Source organism: Schistocerca americana, chromosome 1 (assembly GCF_021461395.2).
Source record: "Schistocerca americana isolate TAMUIC-IGC-003095 chromosome 1, iqSchAmer2.1, whole genome shotgun sequence".
Classification (NCBI taxonomy): domain Eukaryota; kingdom Metazoa; phylum Arthropoda; class Insecta; order Orthoptera; family Acrididae; genus Schistocerca; species Schistocerca americana.
The window spans coordinates 207397571-207422266 of NC_060119.1; the positions used below are offsets into that span (position 1 = coordinate 207397571).

The 24696-nt window shown below is 40.4% G+C and overlaps 1 protein-coding gene across 1 annotated transcript in view; it reads left to right on the forward strand.

The window, feature by feature from the left end:
* Positions 1-23470, forward strand: part of LOC124622058 — a 37434-nt gene extending 13964 nt beyond the window's left edge. Inside the window, exons 2-4 of the mRNA XM_047147629.1 lie at positions 4147-4296; positions 16523-16652; positions 23274-23470. Of these exons, the coding sequence (XP_047003585.1) occupies positions 4147-4296; positions 16523-16652; positions 23274-23459 (466 nt within the window). The 3' untranslated portion in view covers positions 23460-23470. The remainder of the gene's footprint in view (positions 1-4146; positions 4297-16522; positions 16653-23273) is intronic.
* Positions 23471-24696: the final 1226 nt, after the last annotated feature.

The window sequence follows — 24696 nt, forward strand, 5'->3', positions numbered from 1 at the left end:
ACCAGGAGAGACAGTTGTCTCATGTACCTACCCAGCACGTCATGTTCCAGTTTTGTCATAGGCTCATCCTATCCCATTAGGAACAGGGGCACTTGTGAAAGCAGCTGTGGCATATACCAATCCCTATTCACCTCCTGCACCATATTTTATGTGGACATAACCATTAACTATCAATCCATACAAATTGTCATCATTTAACTTTGTCCTAGGTCAAGGGGGCAAAGCATAATGTGGTTAACTTTCTTTGTTCACAACTATACTGTCATGATTCCCCATCACATCACCATGTACATATACACATATTTTCTGAATTGCTTAAGTGGCACCTGCCCATCCAACAACTCATTTGACAATATTAGGAAAAGGATAGATTGCTAAGATGACACACTGAATTGCAGACAAGCACAATAAAAAGAATGTTACACATAACTTTCAGCCAAATGCTTCCTTAGAAAAGAAAATACACACACATTCACACAAGCAAACACACACACAATGACTGCCATCTCCAGCAACTCAGACTGGAGTTTGATCCGGTCCAAGCTCCCAGCAATGGCAGTCATCTCCAATACTGACTGTGGTCAAAGAAGATCTGTGAAGGCTTCTAGACACTACATTAAGTTTTGCATGTCATGGCTATTGGAATAAACTCTGAATAACACAGAAATGCTATGATCAAGGTTAATGTGTTATATGTAAGAACATCTGTTACATATTTTATCAGTTCATGGAAGCCACCAGTTATGATTCTTATAATAATAATAATAATAAATACAAAAAATAAAAAAATAAAAATTAATTTTTGTAAACATTTATAAAATTCTTTTAAAATGTTTTAATGCTATTAAGTTCTACATCACTGTTCCATATGCTACACTCAGGAGCATTTTTTATGAATTACATCAGTAGATTTACTACAGATAGAGGCACTTTTCAGTGCTGTAGGTGTTGCACCAAAAAGGTCTCTTAATAAATAATTTTATAAAGCCACATCAGACTAGTGTATTGTCCATATTCAGTAGTTTACTCTGTAACAAATGGTATCTTGCACAACTGTTTCTTAAGAATTTTGACACTTTCCAAACATATGTATTAAACCATTGTAGTTTGAACCAACTGTGATTTAATTTTTTGTAGTAGATCTTATGATGAGCAACAGGCCCCAAACTGGTCATATGGACCTAAGCGAATGCAATCTGGAAACCAGATTTGGACAGTTTTATAACAATATTTAACATGAATTGAGAGGTAGTTGGTTGTACCAAATAATGTAACTTTAGCATTGAAGCCTTTGTAAATGGTAGTAATCAAAATAATTAACCAATTTGGATATACTGGAAACAACTGTTCAAAGTCAAAATTTTACAATTTTTTTTCTATATTACTTTAAGAATTACTATCACACTACAGTTTTTGTGGAGGTGTGTTTTTAATTATAATTTCACAAAAGTATCAACACCAATAATGAACTTGTCATCAGGGATTGTTATGTTTTTATAAAAGACTAGCATCAGGCCAAACTGTTAGTTGTTAATATAATAATGTAAAAGTTTGAAGTGTAAAATGTGCTAATTATTTATCCAGACTGTAAAATTTGTGTGAACATATCTTTTAAGATTGGGACAGTACAAAATTACATGAGCTAAAAGTCAGATTTTCATTCCATAGCTTGAAAATACTACCTGGACCTCTCATTTAATTGGATAACTATTATTTTTAAAAAATTTGAATACATTTTTTTCATTGTAACAAAAAGTGCATAATTTTATTACTTTATTTAATCTGTAGCACAGTTCCAGCTATATTCATCTTGAGGTTGAAGCTCTTGTGTCGATGTTTGCTGATTAATAAATTTTGTTTTCAGATAGGATCCACCTTGAAAAAACACTTTCTCTTCTTTTACCCAGATATATTTTGCTAAAGTTACAGCATAATCAGTGTTTTTTTATTTTCTTTCTTGTTACCACAAACTGTGTTTTTTTATGTTCTGCATTATATGACAAACTGTGAAAGAAAAACATCTGTTTAACAAAAAATAGAATGCCACAGCATGTGGTAACAATAAAGAAAATAAAAAACCACTGACAATGCAGTAACTTTCAGCAAAATACACATGGGTAACAGAAGGAAAAAAACTGTTTGCTCAAGGTGGATCCCATCCAAAAACTAGTTGCAGTTACATGTGTGACTGTAAACAAGAGGACATGCATTTGACAACCTAACATTATTAGTATATGAATAAAAATAATTTTTCGGAATAACTAGTTGGAAAGTTGAATCAAAAAGATTGCATTCATGTTCATATCAATGATAGAAAAATACACTAATGACATATGGAAACCATTTAGTAGAGAATCAAATCTACCTTTGAAACATTGGATGGTTGCTTACCAGTTGTTTGAGATGCAATATATTTTTTGTACTCCTTGTCAAATTTAGTTCTTGGATGACAATATGTTACCTATATATTTTTGATAAATGGCAGCATTGGTCATAAAAATTGAAATCTTTTATTTTACAGATCGATTTCAGTCACTGTGCGACCATCTTCAGTGCTAGAATTATATAAGAACCATCAGATGTGAGGATCTTAACACAATTATGGCCCTATTTATAACAACCATAAAAAAAACAGAAACAGAAAAACATATACAGGCACACAAATTCTTGTACATACAAATTATTTGAACATTGTAGGCCCATATCACAAGAGTACAACATTTTCTATGAGGTGTAACATATCCTGTGATGATTACTTCCAACAGACATCTTCACTTTTAATGCACACAATATTTTTTTGAATTTACAGAAGAGCCTCTCTTGTAACCTTAGCAGTTGCTGATTCAACACACAGTGAGCTTATATGTTACACAGCCAACTAGCTAAGCTCAGTATCGCAAAAACAAGCATCACAGCACCCTCTATTTTCCAAATTGTACAGCATGCAGACACCAAATACAACAAATACATTAAAAGAAAAACTAAAGCTTACATATAAAATAACCTTCAGGAATCACATGACAAATTTTTACAATCCAAAGTCATAGCAAAACTTTAAAAACACAATATAGGCATAATAAAAAATACATGAAAGTTACACCTTCTGATGCAAGATTTTACTGGAATATACCTAACATAAGAGCACATAGTAATTTCTTAAAAACAAATACAGAAAGTTAACATCAGAAACAACCTGTTTACATTTCAAAAATCATCACTTACATGTAAAAACATTAACGCTTTACAATGGGACATTATACCCTCTCCTACCATATTCAAAGATTTGACCAACCTAATGATTAACATTGTCAGCATAAATTCGTAACAGGCATCTATAAAAAGTAATAAAAAGACATTAACAACAATACAGTAATTTCCCCTATGAAATTCTGAACCTGAAATACTGCTATTTTTCATGTGAGCAACAGACATTAAATTTCAATAATGACAAAGTGCATGACTGTGGTAATTTTAATGAATAAACAGGCCTATTTGCAATGTAGATTTGGCATATGCCTGTTTATGCAACTGTATTTTTAGCACTGAAGATGATCACACAGTGACCGAAATCAATCTGTAATATAAAGAATTTCTGTTTTTATGACTGATGCTGATATGTACCCAAAATATATTTGCAAATATATTGTGGTGTGCAAAATTCCCAATGGAATTAAACATTAATACGTTATCCAACTCACTGAATCAGTTATACAACAAATTGTGCCTTTAGAATCTTCGTGCCTCTACCACAAATTTCTGTAACAGACAGACCTTTTTTTCATAATATTGTCCCCATATAACTACTTCGTACTCTCCTGTCTTCAGTCTATCTTTGTAATTCCCAGATACATTTTAATAACTCTGTAGTATGTCTTCCTATTGTTCATCTTCTTCTGCCTCCCGCTCTTTGTCCGGTTGCTGATATTTTGTCAGGCATTCATACCATTTTGTGTACAGTTCAAGAGCTTCTCATTTCTAGTCAATTGTTTGGTGATTAATCCATTCTCATCCACACTTAATATGATTTTATTCTGCTTATGAGTCCTCAAAAAAAGCATTCTCACAGAATTTTTTCTGAAATTATATGAGAGGGCATATTATATACAGTAGCAACAAATAAAAGTTGTTTGAGTTTTTATCTTTCAGAAATGAATCAGAAAAAAATATGATTAATGACTGGAGAGATAGTGAAAGTAGGCAAGAGATACTTCAGGCACAACTGATTGAAAATGAAGCAAGATTTGAACAATTGCTCTCGGAACATCTGCGCAGTGAGAAGAGCTTAAAAGCAAAGAAGTAAGTACATAGTGTAGTTCATCTTCACACTGTTAATTCTACATGACAAATAAATAAATCAAATTGGTGTCAAGATAATATAACCCCCAATTTAAACTTTTAATTTTATTCATTGTTTTGCCATATTAAGAAGTGAAAAAATTGTTAAGTAATGGTAAGACATATCACTACTTGCCATAAAGAAGACACATAAAGTTGCAGACAGGCACAATTAAAAGACACTCACATACAACTTTCAGCCACAGCCTTCTTCAGTAAAAGAGTTATGCATACAGACACAAAAGCAATCACACCTCTCACACACAAACACGCACACACGCACGCGCACGCGCACGCGCACGCGCACGCGCACGCGCACGCGCACGCGCTCGCGCGCGCGCGCGCGCGCACGCACGCACGCACGCACGCACACACACACACACACACACACACACACACACACAACCATCAACTCCAGCCTCTTGGACCAGAATGCAACATTGCATGGAATGCAAGCAGCAGTCTGGAGGGGGTGGGGAAGGGGAAGAGGAAGGGATAGTAGTGTACAGGTGGGGATAGAGACGAACGCTGTCTGGTGGAGTGTGCAGTGACTAGAGTGCCAACAGGTGCAATATAGGGAGGTTGTGGCACAGGGAGATGGGGAAGAAAGGAACAAAAATGGAGAGGAGCAGGAAAAGACAGGCGGATGCATTGGCTGAGGGCTGCAAATAAACAGGGTGGGAAATGAGAATGGGGAGGAGATGATAGAGGACAGAGGGGGTGAAAACTGTTGGGTGGTTGGAGGGGGGGGGGGGTTGTTGGTATGTAACTGTAGATTAAGGCCAGGATAATTATGGGAGTGGAGAATGTGTTGTAAGGGTAATTCCCATCTGCACAGTTCAGAAAATCTGGTGGTGGACAGAAGGATCCAGACAGCTCGGGCAGTGAAGCAGCCATTGGAATCAAGCAGGTTATATTCAGCTGCATATTGTGCCTCATGGTGGTCTGCTTTGCACTTGGCTACAATTTGGCAGTGGCTGTTCATCCTGGTGGACAGATGGTTAGTAGTCATACCAATATAAAAAGCTGTGCAATGATTGCAGCAGAGCTGGTGCATGACATGGCCGCTTTCACTGGGGGTAGGATAAATCTGTGACAAGACTCAAATAGGAAGTGCTTGGCAGGTGGATTGCACAGGTTTTTCACCTGGGTCTTCCACAGGGATATATCATTGTGACAAGGCGTTTAGGGTTGGGAGTGGCGTAGGGCTGGACGAGAATGTTGTGGAGGTTGGCTGGGCAATGGAAGGGGTGGGAAGTATTTCAGGTAATATGTCCCTCATTTGAGGACACAATGTTATGTAATCAAAACCCTGGCAAAGGATGTGGTTCAGTTGTTCTAGTCCAGGGTGTTACTAGGTGAAGAAGGGGCACTCTTTTGTGTCTGGCTTTTGGGGATTGTGGGAGGATTGGGGTTTGAGGGGAAATGGCACAGGAGATCTATTTGCAGATTTGGTCTGGGGGATAGTGCCTGGCTGTTGATGAGACCCTCAGCATACTGAGCAACCTTTGGTTTGAGAGAGATGACAGCTATCAAAATGCAGGTACGGTTCATGGTTGGTAGGTTTAATGTTGACAGAGATTCGGATGGACCATCAAAGAGGAGGAGATCAACATCTACGAAGGTGGCACATTGGGTTGAGGGGGGGGGGGGGGGGGGGGAGGACCACATGAAGCAGATGGGAGAGAAGGTGTTGAGGTTGTGAAAGAATGAAAATAATGTGTGTGTCTTGGCCATGGGTCCAGAACATGAAGATTTCATCAATCAACCTGAACCATACTAGGGATTTGGTGTTTTGGAAGGCGAGGAATGTCTTCTGTAGATAGCCCATAAAACAGTTGGCACAGGAGAGTGCCATGCAGGAGCCCATGGCTGCTCCAAAGGTCTGTTTATATACCTTCCCTTCAAATGAAAAGTAGTTGTGGGTTATGATGAAATTATTAAGGTGTATGAGGAATGAGGTAGTGGGTTTGGAGTCTGATGGACACTGGGAAAGGTAGTGTGGAATAGCAGCAAAACCATGGGCATGAGGGATGTTGATGTATAGGGAAATGGCGTCAACAGTGACGAATAGGGATCCAGGAGGTAAAGGGATGGGGATGGTGGGGAGTCAGTGAAGGAAGTGATTGGCGTCTTTGATGTGGGAGGCTAGATTATGGGCAATTGGTTTTAGGTGTTGGTCAATGAGGGCCAAAATTCTTTCAGTGGAAGCACAGTAAGCAGCTGCAATGGGGCATCCAGGATTGTTGGGTTTGTGGATTTTGGGGAGCATGTAGAAGGTGGGTGTGCAGTGTGTCATAGGGGTGAGGAGGGAAATGGATTCAGGAGAGATGTTCGGGGAAGGGCCTAAGGGTTTAAGCAGGGATGAGTTTGTGTTGGACTTCTTGGATGGGATCACCTATATTATAGGTGGAGGAGTCAGATAACTGGTGGAGGCCTTCTGCTAGGCAGTCAATGCTATTCATAACAGCAGTGCTGCACCTTTGTCTGCAGGTAGGATGTTTAGGTCAGGATTTGTTTTGTTGCATATTTTTCTTCCACTGAAAGGTTGGTGTTATGAGGAAGGGACGGTTGGATGGTGCTATGAACTGGAAAAAGCAAGGTGCAATGTTGGAATCAGGATGATTTTGGTTGGAGGGATTGGTGGCAAAGAAGTGCTTCCATTGCAGGGACTGGGAGAAAGAGATTTGGTCTTTGACAAGCCCAGCATGATCAAATTTGGGTGCAGGGTTAAGATGAGGCCTTTTGATTGGACTGAAACATCTGTACAATTGAGGGTTTTGGTGGGAAGGTTAACAAGATGTAACGGGAATGTTTAGGATTTGGATTTGGTGGGGGTTGGTAGGGAATTTTTGGGGATATGGCAAGCTGAAAAGGTCAGCCAGGAGGGAATTACCTGCTATGAGGGGTGGATGAGGAGGAAAACTGTAGTTACAATAGGGTCTGGCTGGTGACGCCCAAGGTGACAATAGGATGTCGACATGTTGGATGACTTACAGAGGTGGTGTCTGGAATGCTTCTCTAGGTGCTGGAGAACATGAGATTCAATTTCAGAGATGTGATCAGAGTAGTAGTATCATGCAGAGGGAGCAGAGGTGTTTTTGCAGTATCAGGTTTGTGAGGGCCAGGGGTTGGCAGAATCTGAAAGGCTGTAAGTGACTGTGAAAGGTGGACTGGGATCCAGAGAAAGGACTCTTTAATGTTAGGCCAACCTTTTTATGGGCCATCTCGAGGAGACATTCCTAGTCTCTTAAAACAACAAACCCCTACTCTGGTTCAGGTACATTAATATCTTCATGCTCTGGACCCATGGCCAAGACACTGTGTCTTCATTCCTTCACAGCCTCAACACCTTCTCTTCCATCATATTTACGTGTTCCTCCTCAATCCAGCATCCCACCTTTCTAGATGTTGATCTCCTCCTCTCTGATGGTGCCATATGCCCCTTTGTTAACATTAAACTAACAAACACCAACAGTACTTGCAGTTTGCCAGCCAACATCCCTTTCAAACCAACCCCCCCCCCCCCCCCCTTACTGCCTGGCTACCCAGGTACGTCGTATTTTCAGTGACATAAACTCCTTTGCGTAGTATGCTCAGGGTCTCACCAAGACTTTCACAGACAGGCACTTCCCCCCAGTCCTAGTTTGCAAACAGGTCTCCCATGCCACTTACCCTCACACCCCCTATCCTCCAACGACCCCCAAAAACCATCCACAAAGGAGTGTCCCCTTCATCATCCAGTACCTCCCCATACTGGAACAACTGAACCACATCCTTTGCCAGGGCTCTGATTACCTATCATCGTGCCATCAGATGGAGATACTTCACACCCCTGCTAAAGTGGTGCTCCATCGCCCACCCAACCTCCACAACATCCTAGTCCATCCCTATGACACTCCCATTCCCAGCCCCTTGCCATGAGAATCATATCCCTATGGAAGACCCAGGTGCAAAACCTGCCAAATCACCCCATCCACCACTTCCTACTCCAGACCTGTCACAGCTTTATCCTACCCAATCTGGGGCTAGACCACCTGTGAAAGCAGCCATGTCATTTACCAGCTCTGCTGCAATCACTGCACAGAGTTTTTGTATTGGTATGACTACCAACCACCTGTCCACCAGGATGAATGGCAACCGCCAAACTGTGGGCAACATGCAGCTGAACATGACACACTTGTTTTCAATGGCTGCTTCAGTGCCTGAGCCATCTGGATCCTTCCCTCTACCACCAGCTTTTCTGAACCCTGTAGATGGGAGTTATTCTTAGAACACATTCTTCGCTCCTGCAATTATGGTTCAAATGGCTCTGAGCACTATGGGACTTAACTGCTGAGGTCATCAGTCCCCTAAAACTTAGAACTACTTAAACCTAACTAACCTAAGGACATCGCACACAGCCATGCTCGAGGCAGGATTCGAACCTGTGACCGTAGCGGTCGCGCGGCTCCAGACTATAGCACCTGGAACCGACCAGCTACTCCGGCCGGCCCTGCAATTATCCTGGCCTCAGCCTACAGTAACATACTTTCCCTACATGCTCCACCCAACAGTTTCCAACCCCTCTGTTCTATCATGTCCTCCCCATCCTTGTTTCCCAATCTGTTTATTTGCAGCCCGCTGCCAATGCATCCACACATCTTTTTCTGCTCCTCTCCTTTTTTGTGTCTTTTTCCCCCACCTCCCTGCTCCAAAAACTCCCAACACTGCATCTGTGGGCAGTCTAGTCCCTGCACACTCCACCAGAGAGCATTCTTCCCTCTCCACACCTGTACACTACTATCCCTTACCTTCCCCACTTCCCCACCCACTCCAGCCTGCTGACTGTTTACCACATGATGCTGCATTCCAGCCCAAGATGCTGGAGTTGGCAGTCATTTGTGCATGAGGTATGCTTGCACCCACGTGATTTACCAACTGACCTGCCTACACTGTGACTCATTCTATGTGGGAATGACCAGCAACAAACTGCCCGTCGCATGAATGGACACAGGCAGACAGTGTTTGTTGGTAATGAGGATCACTCTGTGGCTAAACATGCCTTGGTGTACGGCCAGCACATCTTGGCACAGTGTTACACCGTTGTTTGTTGGTAATGAGGATCACCCTGTGGCTAAACATGCCTTGGTGTACGGCCAGCACATCTTGGCACAGTGTTACACCGTCCGGGTTATCTGGATACTTCCCACTAACACCAACCTATCCGAACTCCGGAGATGGGAACTTGCTCTTCAATATATCCTCTCTTCCCGTTATCCACCAGGCCTCAATCTCCGCTAATTTCAAGTTGCCGCCACTCATACCTCACCTGTCATTCAATAACATCTTTGCCTCTGCAGTTCTGCCTGAACTGACATCTCTGCCCTAACTCTTTGCCTTTGAATATGTCTGCTTGTGTCTGTATATGTGTGGATGGATATGTGTGTGTGTGCGAGTGTATACCCGTCCTTTTTTCCCCCTAAGGTAAGTCTTTCCGCTCCCGGGATTGGAATGACTCCTTACCCTCTCCCTTAAAACCCACATCCCTTCGTCTTTCCCTCTCCTTCCCTCTTTCCTGACGAAGCAACCATTGGTTGCAAAAGCTAGAATTTCGTGTGTATGTTTGTGTTTGTTTGTGTGTCTATCAACGTGCCAGCACTTTCGTTTGGTAAGGCACATCATCTTTGTTTTTAGATATATTTTTCTCATGTGGAATGTTTCCCTCTATTTTTATATATATATATATATATATATATATATATATATATATATATATATATATATATATATATATATATATATATATATATATATATATATGTTGAGTGTCTTTTAATTGTGCCTGGAGCCGGCCGAGGTGGCCAAGCGGTTGTAGGTGCTTCTGTCTGGAACCCCGCGACTGCTACGGTCGCAGGTTCGAATCCTGCCTGGGGCATGGATGTGTGTGATGTCTTTAGGTTAGTTACGTTTAAGTAGTTCTAAGTTCTAGGGGACTGATGACCTCAGATGTTAAGTCCCATAGTGCTCAGAGCCATTTGAACCATATTTTTAATTGTGCCTGTCTGCAACTTGACGTATCTTCTTTACCGTAAGTAGCAATCTGTCTTTTCCTACATTGTTGATATTCCTATCTGCAGTTCCCATTGTTTGATTATGCAATGATAGCTACCATTAAAATGTAAACAGGGTCAGCATTCCACTGCCTGTTGCCGAATTTGAATATGGGTTCTGTGCTGGGCATGAGGAACAGGATTGTGGGGGTGTGTCCACAGATGGCTCCTGATGAGAGAATAACAACATTTTTTGATCAACTGCAGTACATTGGTTGTTGGCCTTATGGGAGAGGTTTGCTTCTGCTTGTAATATTCTCAGAGGTGACGAAGGTGGCCAGTAGATGCTGCTGTGACTGTAGATATGCTGGTGTAACTGGAATCTGCTGCCTTGGCAGTGGTGATACAGCCTTGCTGGGTCATACTGCGGCAGCTGGAACCACATGCAGCAGGCCTGTGTTCTGATTGTGGCTGGGGACCGTGGCAGTAGTAGTAGCAGCGAGGTCACTTCCCAGTCTCAGTGGCCAAGCTTGGCACCGACTGTCTGGCTCAGTGATGAGGATCCCCGACTGTGTGCCCGTGACAGCTTTTGTGACAGTGCCTCAATATGTGGTTTCCAGTTCAGAGTGTTATTGATGGTAAGTCCAAGAAATTTGGTGTCCTGCCTGCTTGTAATGTCATCTTTGCCAATAACTGCATTGAAGGGGGTAAGATTTTGTCTAGTGTGGAAGTTCATACTTACAGTTTTTTGAGTATTTATGAGTAATCTATTTGCTTCAAACCAAGATTGTAATTGATAAGTAGTTTCATTGACTGCATCTTGCAATGTGTCATCTCTACTGGTTATCAGGATATTTGTGTGATCAGCATACAGGAAGGAGCTGGCATTTGGTATGTGTTCTGGGAGATTGTTTATGAACAATATGAAAAGAACAGAGCTCTGAGGGACGCCATTTGTTGTATGTAGCGTATCTGACCTGCAGTGCCTGGGTGTCCTCGATTTTTTATTTCTACATATTGCTTTCTTTCACTGAGGTAGCTACAGAACCAATTGTGGGCTACACCTCTAATCCCTTACTTACAAGAAGCATCTTGTGGTTGACCATGTCAAATGCCTTGGATTGATCAAGAAATATACCAACAGCAGGTTGTTTATGGTCAACAAAATGTGGGCACTTTTCTAGAAATGCACACAAAGCATGTGTGGTGGAAATATTTTTTCTGAAATCCATATTGGGATGATGTGATTATGTTAGAATTTAAAAATATTTCTAATCTAATTGACATACGGTATTCAAATATTTTTGAGAAGGCAGATAGTATAGCAATTGGTCTATAGTTTGCTATGCCCGTTTTCTCTCCCTTCCTGTAGGGAGGTATAATTTTAGCAAGTTCTAGCTGGTTTGGAAATGTTCCCTCTAGAAATTAGGTATTTATGATGTTTGACAGGGGTCCTCTGATGTAATTTGAACACTTGTGAAGTAAGAAGCGGGTATCATATCATGCCCTGCAGAATAAATCTTTTTAACTCTTTTTTTAATAATATCTTCAATTTCAGACAGTGTTGTAGGAGATAGGAAAAAGGAGTTCAGAGGAGTATTGTTTTTGAGAAGAGAGTGTACAGTGTTTGAAGAGTTGGTTAGGATATTTTTGGGAAGAATGTGTACAGTATTTGAAGATGACGTAGTAATGCAGCAATCATTTACTGTGCATCAGTATTGTCCAAGCAACAACCAATAACACGTAAGTCCAAACTGATATCTACATCTACATGGATATTCTGCAAATCACATTTAAGTGCCTGGCAGAGTGTTCATCGAACCACCTTCACAATTTTCTATTATTCCAATCTTGTATAGCACGCGGAAAGAACGAACACCTATATCTTTCCATACGAGCTCTGATTTCCCTTATTTTACCATGGTGATCATTTCTCCCTATGTAGATCGGTGTCAACAAAACATTTTCACATTTGGAGGAGAAAGTTGGCAATTGGAATTTTGTGAGAAGACTCTGTTGCAATGAAAAATGTATTTCTTTTAATGATGTCCAGCCCAAATCCTGTATCATTTCAGTGACACTCACTCCCATATTTCACGATAATACAAAATGTGCTGCCCTTTTTTTTAACTTTTTCAATGTACTCCATCAGTCCTATCTGGTAAGGATCCCACACCGTGCAGCAGTACTCTAAAAGAGGATGGACAAGCATAGTGTAGGCAGTCTCCTTAGTAGATCTGCTACATTTTCTAAGTGTCCTGCCAATAAAACATAGCCTTTGTTAGCCTTCCCCACAACATTTTCTGCGTTCTTTCCAGTTTAAGTTGTTCGTAATTGTAATTCCTAGGTATTTAGTTGAATTGATGGCCTTTAGATTAAACTGATTTATTGTGTAGCTGAAGTTTAACGGATTCCTTTTAGCACTCATGTGGATGACCTCACACTTTTTGTTATTTAGAGTCAGCTGCCAATTTTCACACCATTCAGATATCTTTTCTAAATCATTTTGCAATTTGTTTTAATCTTCTGATGACTTTATTAGTCGATAAATGACAGCATCATCGGCAAACAACCTAAGACGACTGCTCAGATTGTCTACCAAATCATTTATATAGATGAGGAACAGCAAAGGGCCTATAACGCTACCTTTGGCAGGACCAGAAATCACTTCTGTTTTACTTGATGACTTTCCGTTAATTACTACGAACTGTGACATCTCTGAAAGGGAGTCACAAATCCAGTCACATAACTGAGATGATATTCCATAAGCACACAATTTCACTACAAGCCGCTTGTGTGGTACAATGTCAACTTCATGCGAATAAAGAGCTAGTTGTGTTTCACAAGAATGATGTTTTCTAAACCCATCTTGACTGTGTCAACAGAATGTTTTCTTTGAGGTCATTCATAATGCTCAAACACAATATATGATCCAAAATCCTGCTGCGTATCGATGTTAATGATATGGGTCTGTAATTAAGTGGAATACTCCTACTACCTTTCTTGAATATTGGTGTGACCCCTGCAACTTTTCAGTCTTTGGGTACAGATCTTTCATCGAGTGGATGGTCGTATATAATTGTTAAGTATGGAGCTAACGCATCAGCATACTCTGAAAGGAGCCTAATTGGTATTAAGTCTGGACCAGAAGACTTGCTTTTATTAAGTGACTTAAGTTGCTTTACTACACTGAAGATCTCTATTTTAATGTTACTCATGTTGGCAGCTGTTCTTGATTTAAATTCTGGAATATTTACTTCATCCTATTTTGTGGAGGCATTTCAGAAGGCTGTGTTTAGTAACTCTGCTTTGGCAGCACTGTCTTTGATAGTATTTGCTACCGTGCAGAGAAGGTATTGATTGTGTCTTGCTGCTAACATGCTTCACAGATGACCAGAATTTCTTTGGATTTTCTGCCAGGTTTCAAGATAAAGTTTCGTTGTGGAAACTGTTATAAGCATCTCACATTGAAGTCCGCACTAAATTTCAAGCTTCTGTAAAAGATCACTAATCTTGGGGATTTTGCGTCTGTTTAAATTTGGCATGTTTGCTTCATTGTATCTGCAACAGTGTTTGACCTGTTTTGTGTACCAAGGAGGATCAGCTCCGTTGTTTTTTAATTTGGTATAAATATCTCAATTGCTGCTGATACTATTTCTTTGAATTTGAGCCTCATCTGGTCTACACTTACATTATTAGTTTGAAAGTAATGGAGATTGTCTCTCAGGAAGGCGTCAAGTGAATTTTTATCTGGTTTTTTGAATAGGTTTATTTTTCGTTTATTTTTGGAGGATTTGGGGGTTACAGTATTCAGTCTCGCTACAACAACCATGTTTTTCTAATCCCTGTATCTATTTTGATGATCATTACTAACTCAGGATTATTTGTTTCTAAGATGTCAAGTGTGTTTCCACAACCGTTTACTATTCACGTGTGCTCATGAACCAATTGCTCAAAATAATTTTCAGAGAAGGCGTTTAGCACAATTTCGGATGATGTTTTATGCATACTTCCAGAATTAAACATGTATTTTTGCCAACATATCGAGGGTAAATTAAAGTCACCACCGACTATAATTGTATGAGTCAGGTATGTGTTTGAAATCAAACTCAAGTTTTCCTTGAACCTTTCAGCAACTGTATCATTTGAATTGGGAGGTCGGTAAAAGGATCCAAGTATTATTTTATTCTGGTTGGCATCAATGACCTCTGCCCCTGTTAACCCACAGGAACTATCTACTTCAATTTTGCAACAAGATAAACTACTTCTAACAGCAACAAACACGCCACTGCCAACCATGTTTAGCCTATCCTTTCAGAACACCGTAAAGTTCTTTGCAAAAATTTTGGCTGAGCTTATCTCCGGCTTTAGCCAGCTTTCAGTGCCTATAATGATTTGAGCATCAGTGCTTTCTATTAGCACTTGGAGCTCTGGTACTTTCCCAACACAGCTACAACAATTTACAACTGTTATACCAATGGTTCCTGTAACTACATTCTTCCTGTGTTCGGCCTGCACCCTTTGTGACTGAAGCCCTTCTCGTGTTTCCTGAGACCCTCTAACCTTAAAAGGTGTGTGGTTCAATGAGCATCAGGATGAATTCACCATACTCTCCTGGCCACCAGACTCCCCGGTTTTAAGCCCAACTGAGAACTGTGGAACCACTTTGCTTGGGCTGTTCATGCCTTGGATTCTGAACTGAGAAACGTAATGCATCTGGCCATACACGAGAGTTAGCATGGCTCCACTTCCTCGTTGACACCCTTGCTGCATGGCTTGCCATGATCGGTGCTGCAGCAGGTGGTTATTCAGGTTTTTGACAAGTAGTATAAATTTCTGAATGGAATTCTCCATGTTATACAATTACTAAACATCTTTACTTAATTAATTCTGTTATTTTTACAATATCTTTTGTGATACAAAAAGCTTTGCTAGTATCTCTGAAATGTGCATCCCTTTCTCTCTTGAAAAGTGAGTATTTGGCTCTACAACTGAATCACATATCAAGATGGACAAGCCAAAATGTTTCCACTTTCTGTAATTGCATTACACTGCATGTCTAGCTTTAGCAGTAGTTTTCCAAACATGATAGTCCCTTGTTGAACTATCCAAGCCAACCCTCTAATAGATTTTACAACACTAAACATCTTACTGATAACATAGGAGGTGCTTTTAAAAAATTAATGTTATAAGCACCACCGTTATACTAAATCCATTCTTCATGAAATAATGGACTGCCACAATTTTGCAACCAATGCTGAAATTGGTAGCTTCCATTATGTGTAGTATGAAAATTTGTAAAGTAACTATTTGCCACCATTCCTCTGATTTGATGTGCATTTTCTTTGTCAGAACTAATACTCAAGTTTGTATCTACTAATCTACTATCACATTACATCACTGACCCACAGCCCATCTTGCACATCACTTTCCTGTCTGACTATGATGTAACTGAGGATGTTGTGTCACATAGTAGTCAATGATTTAATTAAGTGCAGATAATAGCAGATAAATCTCTGTTGAATGTAAAAGAATTAATTTATAAGATTCCACCTCAAGTATTGCTATATGGTTGTTGCATTCATCATGTAAAAATAGTGAAATAAACAGATAAACAGAACACACCACAGAAGTGATGTGTAATTGTGACACCTACTTGATAAATATGAGAGCTTTACAGAGACCATACAGTGGAGGCTTTTATGACTGGTTGTTTTAGTTGCTGCTGAACCTTCTGGGTTGTATGGTCATGACCTGTGAAACTTTTCTTTTTTGGGGGGGAGGGGGGGGGGGGTGCACTGAAGATGTTCAATGCAGCTGAGGACAAAACAACAGGAAGATAAATGTTTTGTGGGCTACAACCACATAACTCAGAAGATTGACCAGCAACTTCACAGAGTTGCTCCAGTGGGAGTCATGATGCAATAATTTTCATTCATGAGTGAAAGAGTCACTATTAGGATTGTCTTCCATTTCTGCAGACAACAAAGATATTTATAAAACTGTGTGATTAGTCACTTTTCCATACAATTGCCCTAAGTAGAACAGGGAGAAGAAAAATAAAACAGGTATGAGGTAGCAGCTGATAGGATTAATTAAGATTAATTAAGTAAAGATAAGAAGAAAAGTTAAACAATGAATAATTTATTTTTTAGAATCAAGGTTGAATCACAGCTACTTACTGTGTTAAGCAAATACGATGCTGACATAGGAGATCTGCAGAATGAATTGGATGAACTTATGGATGGCTTCAATGAAGAGAAACGACAGATGAGAGAGCTACAGGTAAGATAATTTTGTATATTATTCCATTAATTTAAGCTAATTTTGCATGAACTGTGCGTAGATCTTGTATATAAATGATGTTGAGTTAAACCTCGGACTGCCTAATTATTCAGAAGACCCGTAGCTTAGCCTGTAAATTGTGCTGTATCCTAGAGGTTCAATATTTTTGTGGAAACACACTCATCTATTTCCATAGTGCAATTAGTTTTACAAATAGTCTCTGTTCTTTTTCAAATTTTATCATGCCGTTTTTCTGTGAATATTGTAATGTTCCTGACTTTACATTGGCTAAATGAAACATATGTTATACCAAAATGTTTTTAATGGAGTGAAGGAAAATAAATAAAAGTGTGCAAATGTAAGAACAAATTTATTATTGAAAGAATAAATCAACATAGCAAGATGAATGAAAATTACAATAAAAATTTGGTAATTTTTTTCCCAAACTGAGTCTTTCCTTGAAGGATTCGGATCTGAACCCTTGCCTTTTAATGGGCAATGTTCTTACTAGTTGAAGTGACACTCCCTCACAGCTCTACTTCTACTCATCCCTCTCTCTTATTTTCTAAACTTCACAGTGCTCTCGCATCCCTTGCTGGAAGAAAGGATTGTGCAGAGAAGTAGCTTAACCACTGCCTAGGTAATTGTTTCATTTAGAAGTCTCTCACAGAGCAGTATGTGATGTTTTGAAACTCCCTGGCAGGTTAAAACTGTATGCTAGACCAGGAAAGGAAAGATTGCAGATTTGAGTTCTGGTCCAGAACACAATTCCTGAAGTCCCTGTCCTACTGCCTTGCTTATGGCATGGTGTTCTCTGTGCACTTGTTCCACAAATGAAGGACTGATGACCTCTTAGTTTCATCAGTTAATCTCTACACATCCAATTGAGCATGAGCCCACACCACTGCTGTCATTTAAATTTCTGGATACACACATCACTTGGTCCTAATTATTTTTGGTAGATTTCCTCTTTCCATACTGTAGTGAAAAAGAAAGTCCAGAGAAGTAGTCATTCATTGAGTTTTGGGGTTCTCTGAAAGGGCTTTTTAAAAGCATTTGCCACAATGCCCATGAAATACTGTTATGAAAAGTGGGAAACTATGTCATTCATAGACAACCAGGAGAACGGAGACTATCATATCTTTGCAATAAGAATATATATACACTCCTGGAAATGGAAAAAAGAACACATTGACACTGGTGTGTCAGACCCACCATACTTGCTCCGGACACTGCGAGAGGGCTGTACAAGCAATGATCACACGCACGGCACAGCGGACACACCAGGAACCGCGGTGTTGGCCGTCGAATGGCGCTAGCTGCGCAGCATTTGTGCACCGCCGCCGTCAGTGTCAGCCAGTTTGCCGTGGCATACGGACCTCCATCGCAGTCTTTAACACTGGTAGCATGCCGCGACAGCGTGGACGTGAACCATATGTGCAGTTGACGGACTTTGAGCGAGGGCGTATAGTGGGCATGCGGGAGGCCGGGTGGATGTACCGCCGAATTGCTCAACACGTGGGGCGTGAGGTCTCCACAGAACATCGATGTTGTCGCCAGTGGTCGGCGGAAGGTGCACGTGCCCGTCGACCTGGGACCGGACCGCAGCGACGCACAGATGCACGCCAAGACCGTAGGATCCTACGCAGTGCCGTAGGGGACCGCACCGCCACTTCCCAGCAAATTAGGGACACTGTTGCTCCTGGGGTATCGGCGAGGACCATTCGCAACCGTCTCCATGAAGCTGGGCTACGGTCCCGCACACCGTTAGGCCGTCTTCCGCTCACGCCCCAACATCGTGCAGCCCGCCTCCAGTGGTGTCGCGACAGGCGTGAATGGAGGGACGAATGGAGACGTGTCGTCTTCAGCGATGAGAGTCGCTTCTGCCTTGGTGCCAATGATGGTCGTATGCGTGTTTGGCGCTGTGCAGGTGAGCGCCACAATCAGGACTGCATACGACCGAGGCACACAGGGCCAACACCCGGCATCATGGTGTGGGGAGCGATCTCCTACACTGGCCGTACACCACTGGTGATCGTCGAGGGGACACTGAATAGTGCACGGTACATCCAAACCGTCATCGAACCCATCGTTCTACCATTCCTAGACCGGCAAGGGAACTTGCTGTTCCAACAGGACAATGCACGTCCACATGTATCCCGTGCCACCCAACGTGCTCTAGAAGGTGTAAGTCAACTACCCTGCCCAGCAAGCTCTCCGGATCTGTCCCCCATTGAGCATGTTTGGGACTGGATGAAGCGTCGTCTCACGCGGTCTGCACGTCCAGCACGAACGCTGGTCCAACTGAGGCGCCAGGTGGAAATGGCATGGCAAGCCATTCCACAGGACTACATCCAGCATCTCTACGATCGTCTCCATGGGAGAATAGCAGCCTGCATTGCTGCGAAAGGTGGATATACACTGTACTAGTGCCGACATTGTGCATGCTCTGTTGCCTGTGTCTATGTGCCTGTGGTTCTGTCAGTGTGATCATGTGATGTATCTGACCCCAGGAATGTGTCAATAAAGTTTCCCCTTCCTGGGACAATGAATTCACGGTGTTCTTATTTCAATTTCCAGGAGTGTGTATATCAATAGAGGACTCATACCAGTCATAAACCAAAGCCACCACACATATGGAGTGCTAAGGGATTGGTAATGGGGCCATTGCTGTTCTACATCTAAATCTACATACATACTCTGCAAGCTACCAAACGGTGCATGGTGGAGGGTACCTAGTACCACTACTAGTCATTTCCCTTCCTGTTCCACTCACACCTGGGCGAAGGGAAAAATGATTGTCTATATGCCTCCACATGAGCCCCAAATTTCTCGTATCTTATCTTCGTGTTCCTTAAGCAAAATGTAGTTGTCGGCAGCAGGATTCTTCTGCATTCAGCTTCAAATGCTGGTTCTCTAATTTTTCTCAATAGTGTCCCTTGAAAAGAACTTTGCATTCCCGCCAGGGACTCCCTTATGAGTTCCTGAAGCATCTCTGTAACACTTCTGTGTTGTTCAAACCCATCAGTAACAAATTTAACAGCCTACCCCTGAATTGCTTCGACATCTTCCCTTAACCCTACCTGGTGCAGATTTCAAACATTTGAGCACTACTCAAGAACAGGCTGCACCAGCATCCTATAGGTGGCCCCCTTTACAGATGAACCACACTCTCCTAAAATTCTCCCAATAAACAAGTTGACCATTCACCTTTCCTACCACAATCTTCACATGCTTGTTCCATTCATATAACTTTACAACATTATGGCCAGATATTTAAATAAGGTAACTGTGTCAAGCAGGACACTACTAATGCTATACCTGAACATTATGGCTTTGTTTTTCCTACTCATCTGCATTAATTTACATTTTTCTACATTTAGATCTGTTTGTGAATGATATAGGTGTTGAAGAGACACAGAAGAAAATATTGTATGCAGCAGGTGACAATACTGAACAGTGACTAAAATGAGCAAAAGCATATATTTCTGCTAACATTACAGCTAAATGCCTCTTGGAAAATGAACTGATTATAATCACGAAACAGACTATGTATGTGGTGTTCAGAAAAAAGGAAACTTTGTGCTTGTGGAATTCGAGGTGGATAATACAAAGCTGGAAGAAGTAAAATCCACTAGATTCTTTGGTATTCTGTGGATAAATAGCTGAAATGGAAACAGTATATTAATTCTGTCTGCTAGAAACTCAGATTCATCATATTCATAATGACAACATGCAGGCAAATAGCTTCTGTGCAGAGTATACCATGGACTGTTTAAACTGTACCCGCAGTATTGAGTGACAGTGTGGGGAAACTAAAACATTCAAAAACCATTCATATGGTTGTCTGGATCCATTGTTTTCTGCATGTCAGATGAAAAAAGTGAAAGTTGGGTTCTGCATGACCAAAGTTCTTTGGACTCCCATGATGGTTGGCATTAGAGATATCATATCACAGTGAGAGGACAAAATTATAATCCATGGGACATGCAAGCAACTATAGTCAGGCTGCTGAAAGAACATCCATAACAATTCATGCTCATGGCACACACTGTGTGGAACGGCCACTGCAGTGCAAATCTGAGCTCCAGAATTCTTAACCATTGACATGATGGCAGTGCCTCATTGCCACCCTGACAGCTCAAGTCACACATGGTGTATGTAGTGGCTGCAAAGCTTTTGTCGCAGATCGTGAATCACCAATTCACTTCATGTTGGTGTAAAGTGTGATACTGTTAATTTGAAATATACGTGATGTAGCCTCTGTCTCAACCTGCAGGAAAGTAGTCAGGGATGCTACCTTAAAGTTTCGGTCTTGTGAACTTGTACATAATATACAATCATATTTTGATGTAGGCAACAATGACACTCTTATACCTTTGTCAAAAGTCATCAAATGAGTAGCTCCAGCTCTGAAAATTGGAACAATCTCTGTGAAGAAAATGACGAGGGAGAAAGATGGTGGAATTCTACAGGAAGCAACTGCTGCTCTTTTGACTTTAGCAGTAATTTTCAAGAAGCTGGATTCGGTGACATACATATGACTATTATGTGTGGAAAGAATATCTCACCAGGAAGAAGCACTTGTCTCACTACGAGATACTGAGTCATTTTTCAGAGGGAAAACCAGACCATGAGTTATATTAAAGAAGATAGGGTTTCAATGGAAAATGTTTTCTTGAAGAGTTCTCATGAATGAGAGGATATGATTGCCTGGAGATGCTGTTCTTTGATGAAAGAAAGTACAAACCTCTTTTGGTCTGACAAAACTTGGGTAACTGCAGTTTTTGGCCCCAGGACAATAAAATCTTGCTTCTTTATGCAGTCGTAGCCCAGGACAATTTAAAATCAATGGAATTTTGCTTTTCATACAATTTTCAGCCTAAGGACAATTAAAAACTTATTTTCCCATCTGATGTGGTACAAGTTTGCTGTGGTGGAGGGGCTTACCTAACTAACAGTGCCACAACTGTTGACTGCGGAATGTGAGCAATCATGTACAGTGAACAGTATGGATGGTATAATGTGCAACTCAAAGCACAGACATAAAATATTGCAATTCTCACCTGTCATTTGTAGCCAATTCCATTTATGTTAAGGCACTTACAGTGCCATTTATTGGTAAGATTTTCATAATTGTGCTTTTACATCAGTCTTTCTACAGCGTTTTGAAACTGGAACTTTAATTATGGACACCTTTTGTATCTGTTGGCTAGCTGTAGCTCATTTTTGAAATCTGATTCTTCACTTATTTACTTCACTTTCTTTTACATTTTCATATAAAACACTTCTCTGTATCAATGTACATCAATCTTATACAGGGTGTATCAAAAAGAATCATCTGTTTTTAAAAAATCATAATTACAATGTTATTTGAGATATGTGCATGAACAATGTACTGTTGGAAAGAGCGAGGTTTATATGGTTCCTGCTAGGTAGCAGCAATGTGCACCTACTTCAGTTCTAGTAAAAATGGCATCGATACTATAGAAAGCATTTTGTGTTCTATGTTTTGCGCAGTGCTGGTCAGTGATAACTGTTCAGCGTGACTTTCATACTAGGTGTGGCATGGATCCTGCTACAGCACAGAGCATTAGACGGTATGAACAATTCTGAGAAACAAGTTGTTTGTATAAAGGCAAATCTCTGGGTCATCCCCGAGAGTCTGACACAGACGTCGAACATATCCATCATATTTTCACAAGGAGTCCACAGAAATCCATTTGCTGTGCACCTTGACAGCTCAACATGCCCCCGCTGTCCATCTCGCATTTGTCGCGTCGACGTTTACACATGAAGGAGTGCTGTAATTTCTTTCTTGGGAGGATGGAGGATGATGCCTAGTGTTTGGTGATGAGGCAACATTCCATTTAAATGGAAAGCATAATGTGAGAATATGGGATATGGAAAAACCACATGAAGTTGTACAACATGAGACAGACTCTCCAAAATTTAATGTGTTTTGTGCAGTTTCATGGGAAAAGGGGTATGGTCCATTTTTCTTTGCCAAGAACATTGTTGCAGGAAGCACATATCTCAATATGCTTGAGAACTTCCTTTTTCCACAGTTGGAGACTGATTCAAACAACTTCATTTACCAACAGGATGGGGCACCATCATGCTGGCATCTGGAAGTGTGCAAATTTTTAAATCAGAGGATTACTAAATGATGGAGCAGTCACACTGGACCAAATGATTCAGCCTTACATACTGGCCTCCAAGGTGACTGATCCTTACTGTATGTGATCATTTCTTGTGGGGGTTTATAAAAGACTCTGTTTCTGTGCCTCCATTTCCAACAACATTGAATGAACTGAGACATCACATAACAGCTGTGGAAGCTGTAACTCAAGACATGCTTGCTGCAGTGTGGGAACAATTTGAATACCACATTGACATATTCCGTGCATCTCAAGGGGGGCATATTGAACATCTATGAAAAGGTATAAAAAAAACTTTTTGAGTTTCCCATTCATCAAAAAACAAAATTCATTATATATTTTTATTGGTTTCAGAAATATAGATGTGCCAAACCGGATGATTCTTTTTGATACACCCTGTATTTTTTAATTATGTAGAGTGGAATTTTGTTCACAAAACAATCTAATAATGAATTTCCAGGAACGATTTGATATACAGGAAGTGGAATATATCAGACTAATGACTCAAAAAGCTGAAGAAGAACGTATTGAACATGAAAGAAGAGTAAACTTTTTCACAACAAGTCGAGCAGCACGCATCATTCAACGTGCGTGGAGAAAATACATACGTAGGAAACGTCGACGTAAAGGGAAGAGAAGAAAATAAAAATTATTAAACAGCACAAAATAATAAACATTTTTTATTGTTTTGTAAACAAAGATGTATTACAGGATATAAAAAAAAACTTAATACTTATGGTGCTGATTTTTCTTTCTTTTACTTCAATTTCTCTTTCTTTCTTCTTGTATCTCCTCCTCCTTTTTCATTATGCAACCTGTTGATTCTCCAAAAATTCATAACAAAATATTATTACTTGTGAAATATCTGTCTTTATGCAGCACTTAACATTTTATCAAATATATTTTCTGTTTGTATATAGATTGTCAAGAGCCTGAAAATTATTTTTAATTTAGAAAGAAAATTGTTTTTACATTATTTAGTTTCTAGTTTATATACAATATATTTAACTGATAAAAGATGACTATTTAGAATTGCAGGAAATAAAGTAAGCAAAACAGAATACAGATATCTTAAAAATGTGAAGGACAGAAAGCACAAAATGAATAAGCTAGAAGACAGATGAAAGGCTGTAAGAGCATGTATGTTTTGGAAGAAAAATAGATGCAGCATCATATTGGACATGGAATGGGGGTGGACACCATCCCCCTCCCCATTTTTTCCCTTGGGGTACATCGTCTGCTTGCTAATTTATATGTAGAACATTTTCTTACTACAGTAATTCAGTTTCATCAGCTCTCTTTCTTAAATTATTCTCTATGCCTGGTTATAGCTCATAGAACATGTTAGCTGTGTTGTCAGCTGAGTATTGGTAAATGGGCCAGACAACTAACGCAATGAACAAAGTACAATGAACATGAGATGTGTGGGTTCGGGAATTTGCCAAGTTAGTGCTAGTTGTCACTTCATGTTCCATGAAAATTATGTCTGACTACACTTAACTCCCTTCTTCCTCACACTGCTCTTGCACTCTTTAATGATGCCACCAAACTTGACCTTTATCTGAAACCTAAGCTGTAAGATAAGACATTAGTAAAATAAAAACATTTCCTGCTTCTTTCTGCTGATATTGCATTCTTCAGTGCTACAACAACAATATCAAATGCTGCCCCTTGACTTAACCCTCTGTTATAATATTATTATGTGCAGCAAACAGTAGACCTATTTATTATTTTCAATCATTGTAGTATCTTTCATTTGTTTGTCTACAGTCTGATTGTTAACAGCTTTTCGTTAAGTAACAGCATGGCCAGCACGGGCATTGTGATTCAGTTTTCTACTCGTTGAAGCTATAGGCATTGTAGTGAAGGCTCTGTTGGTTTCT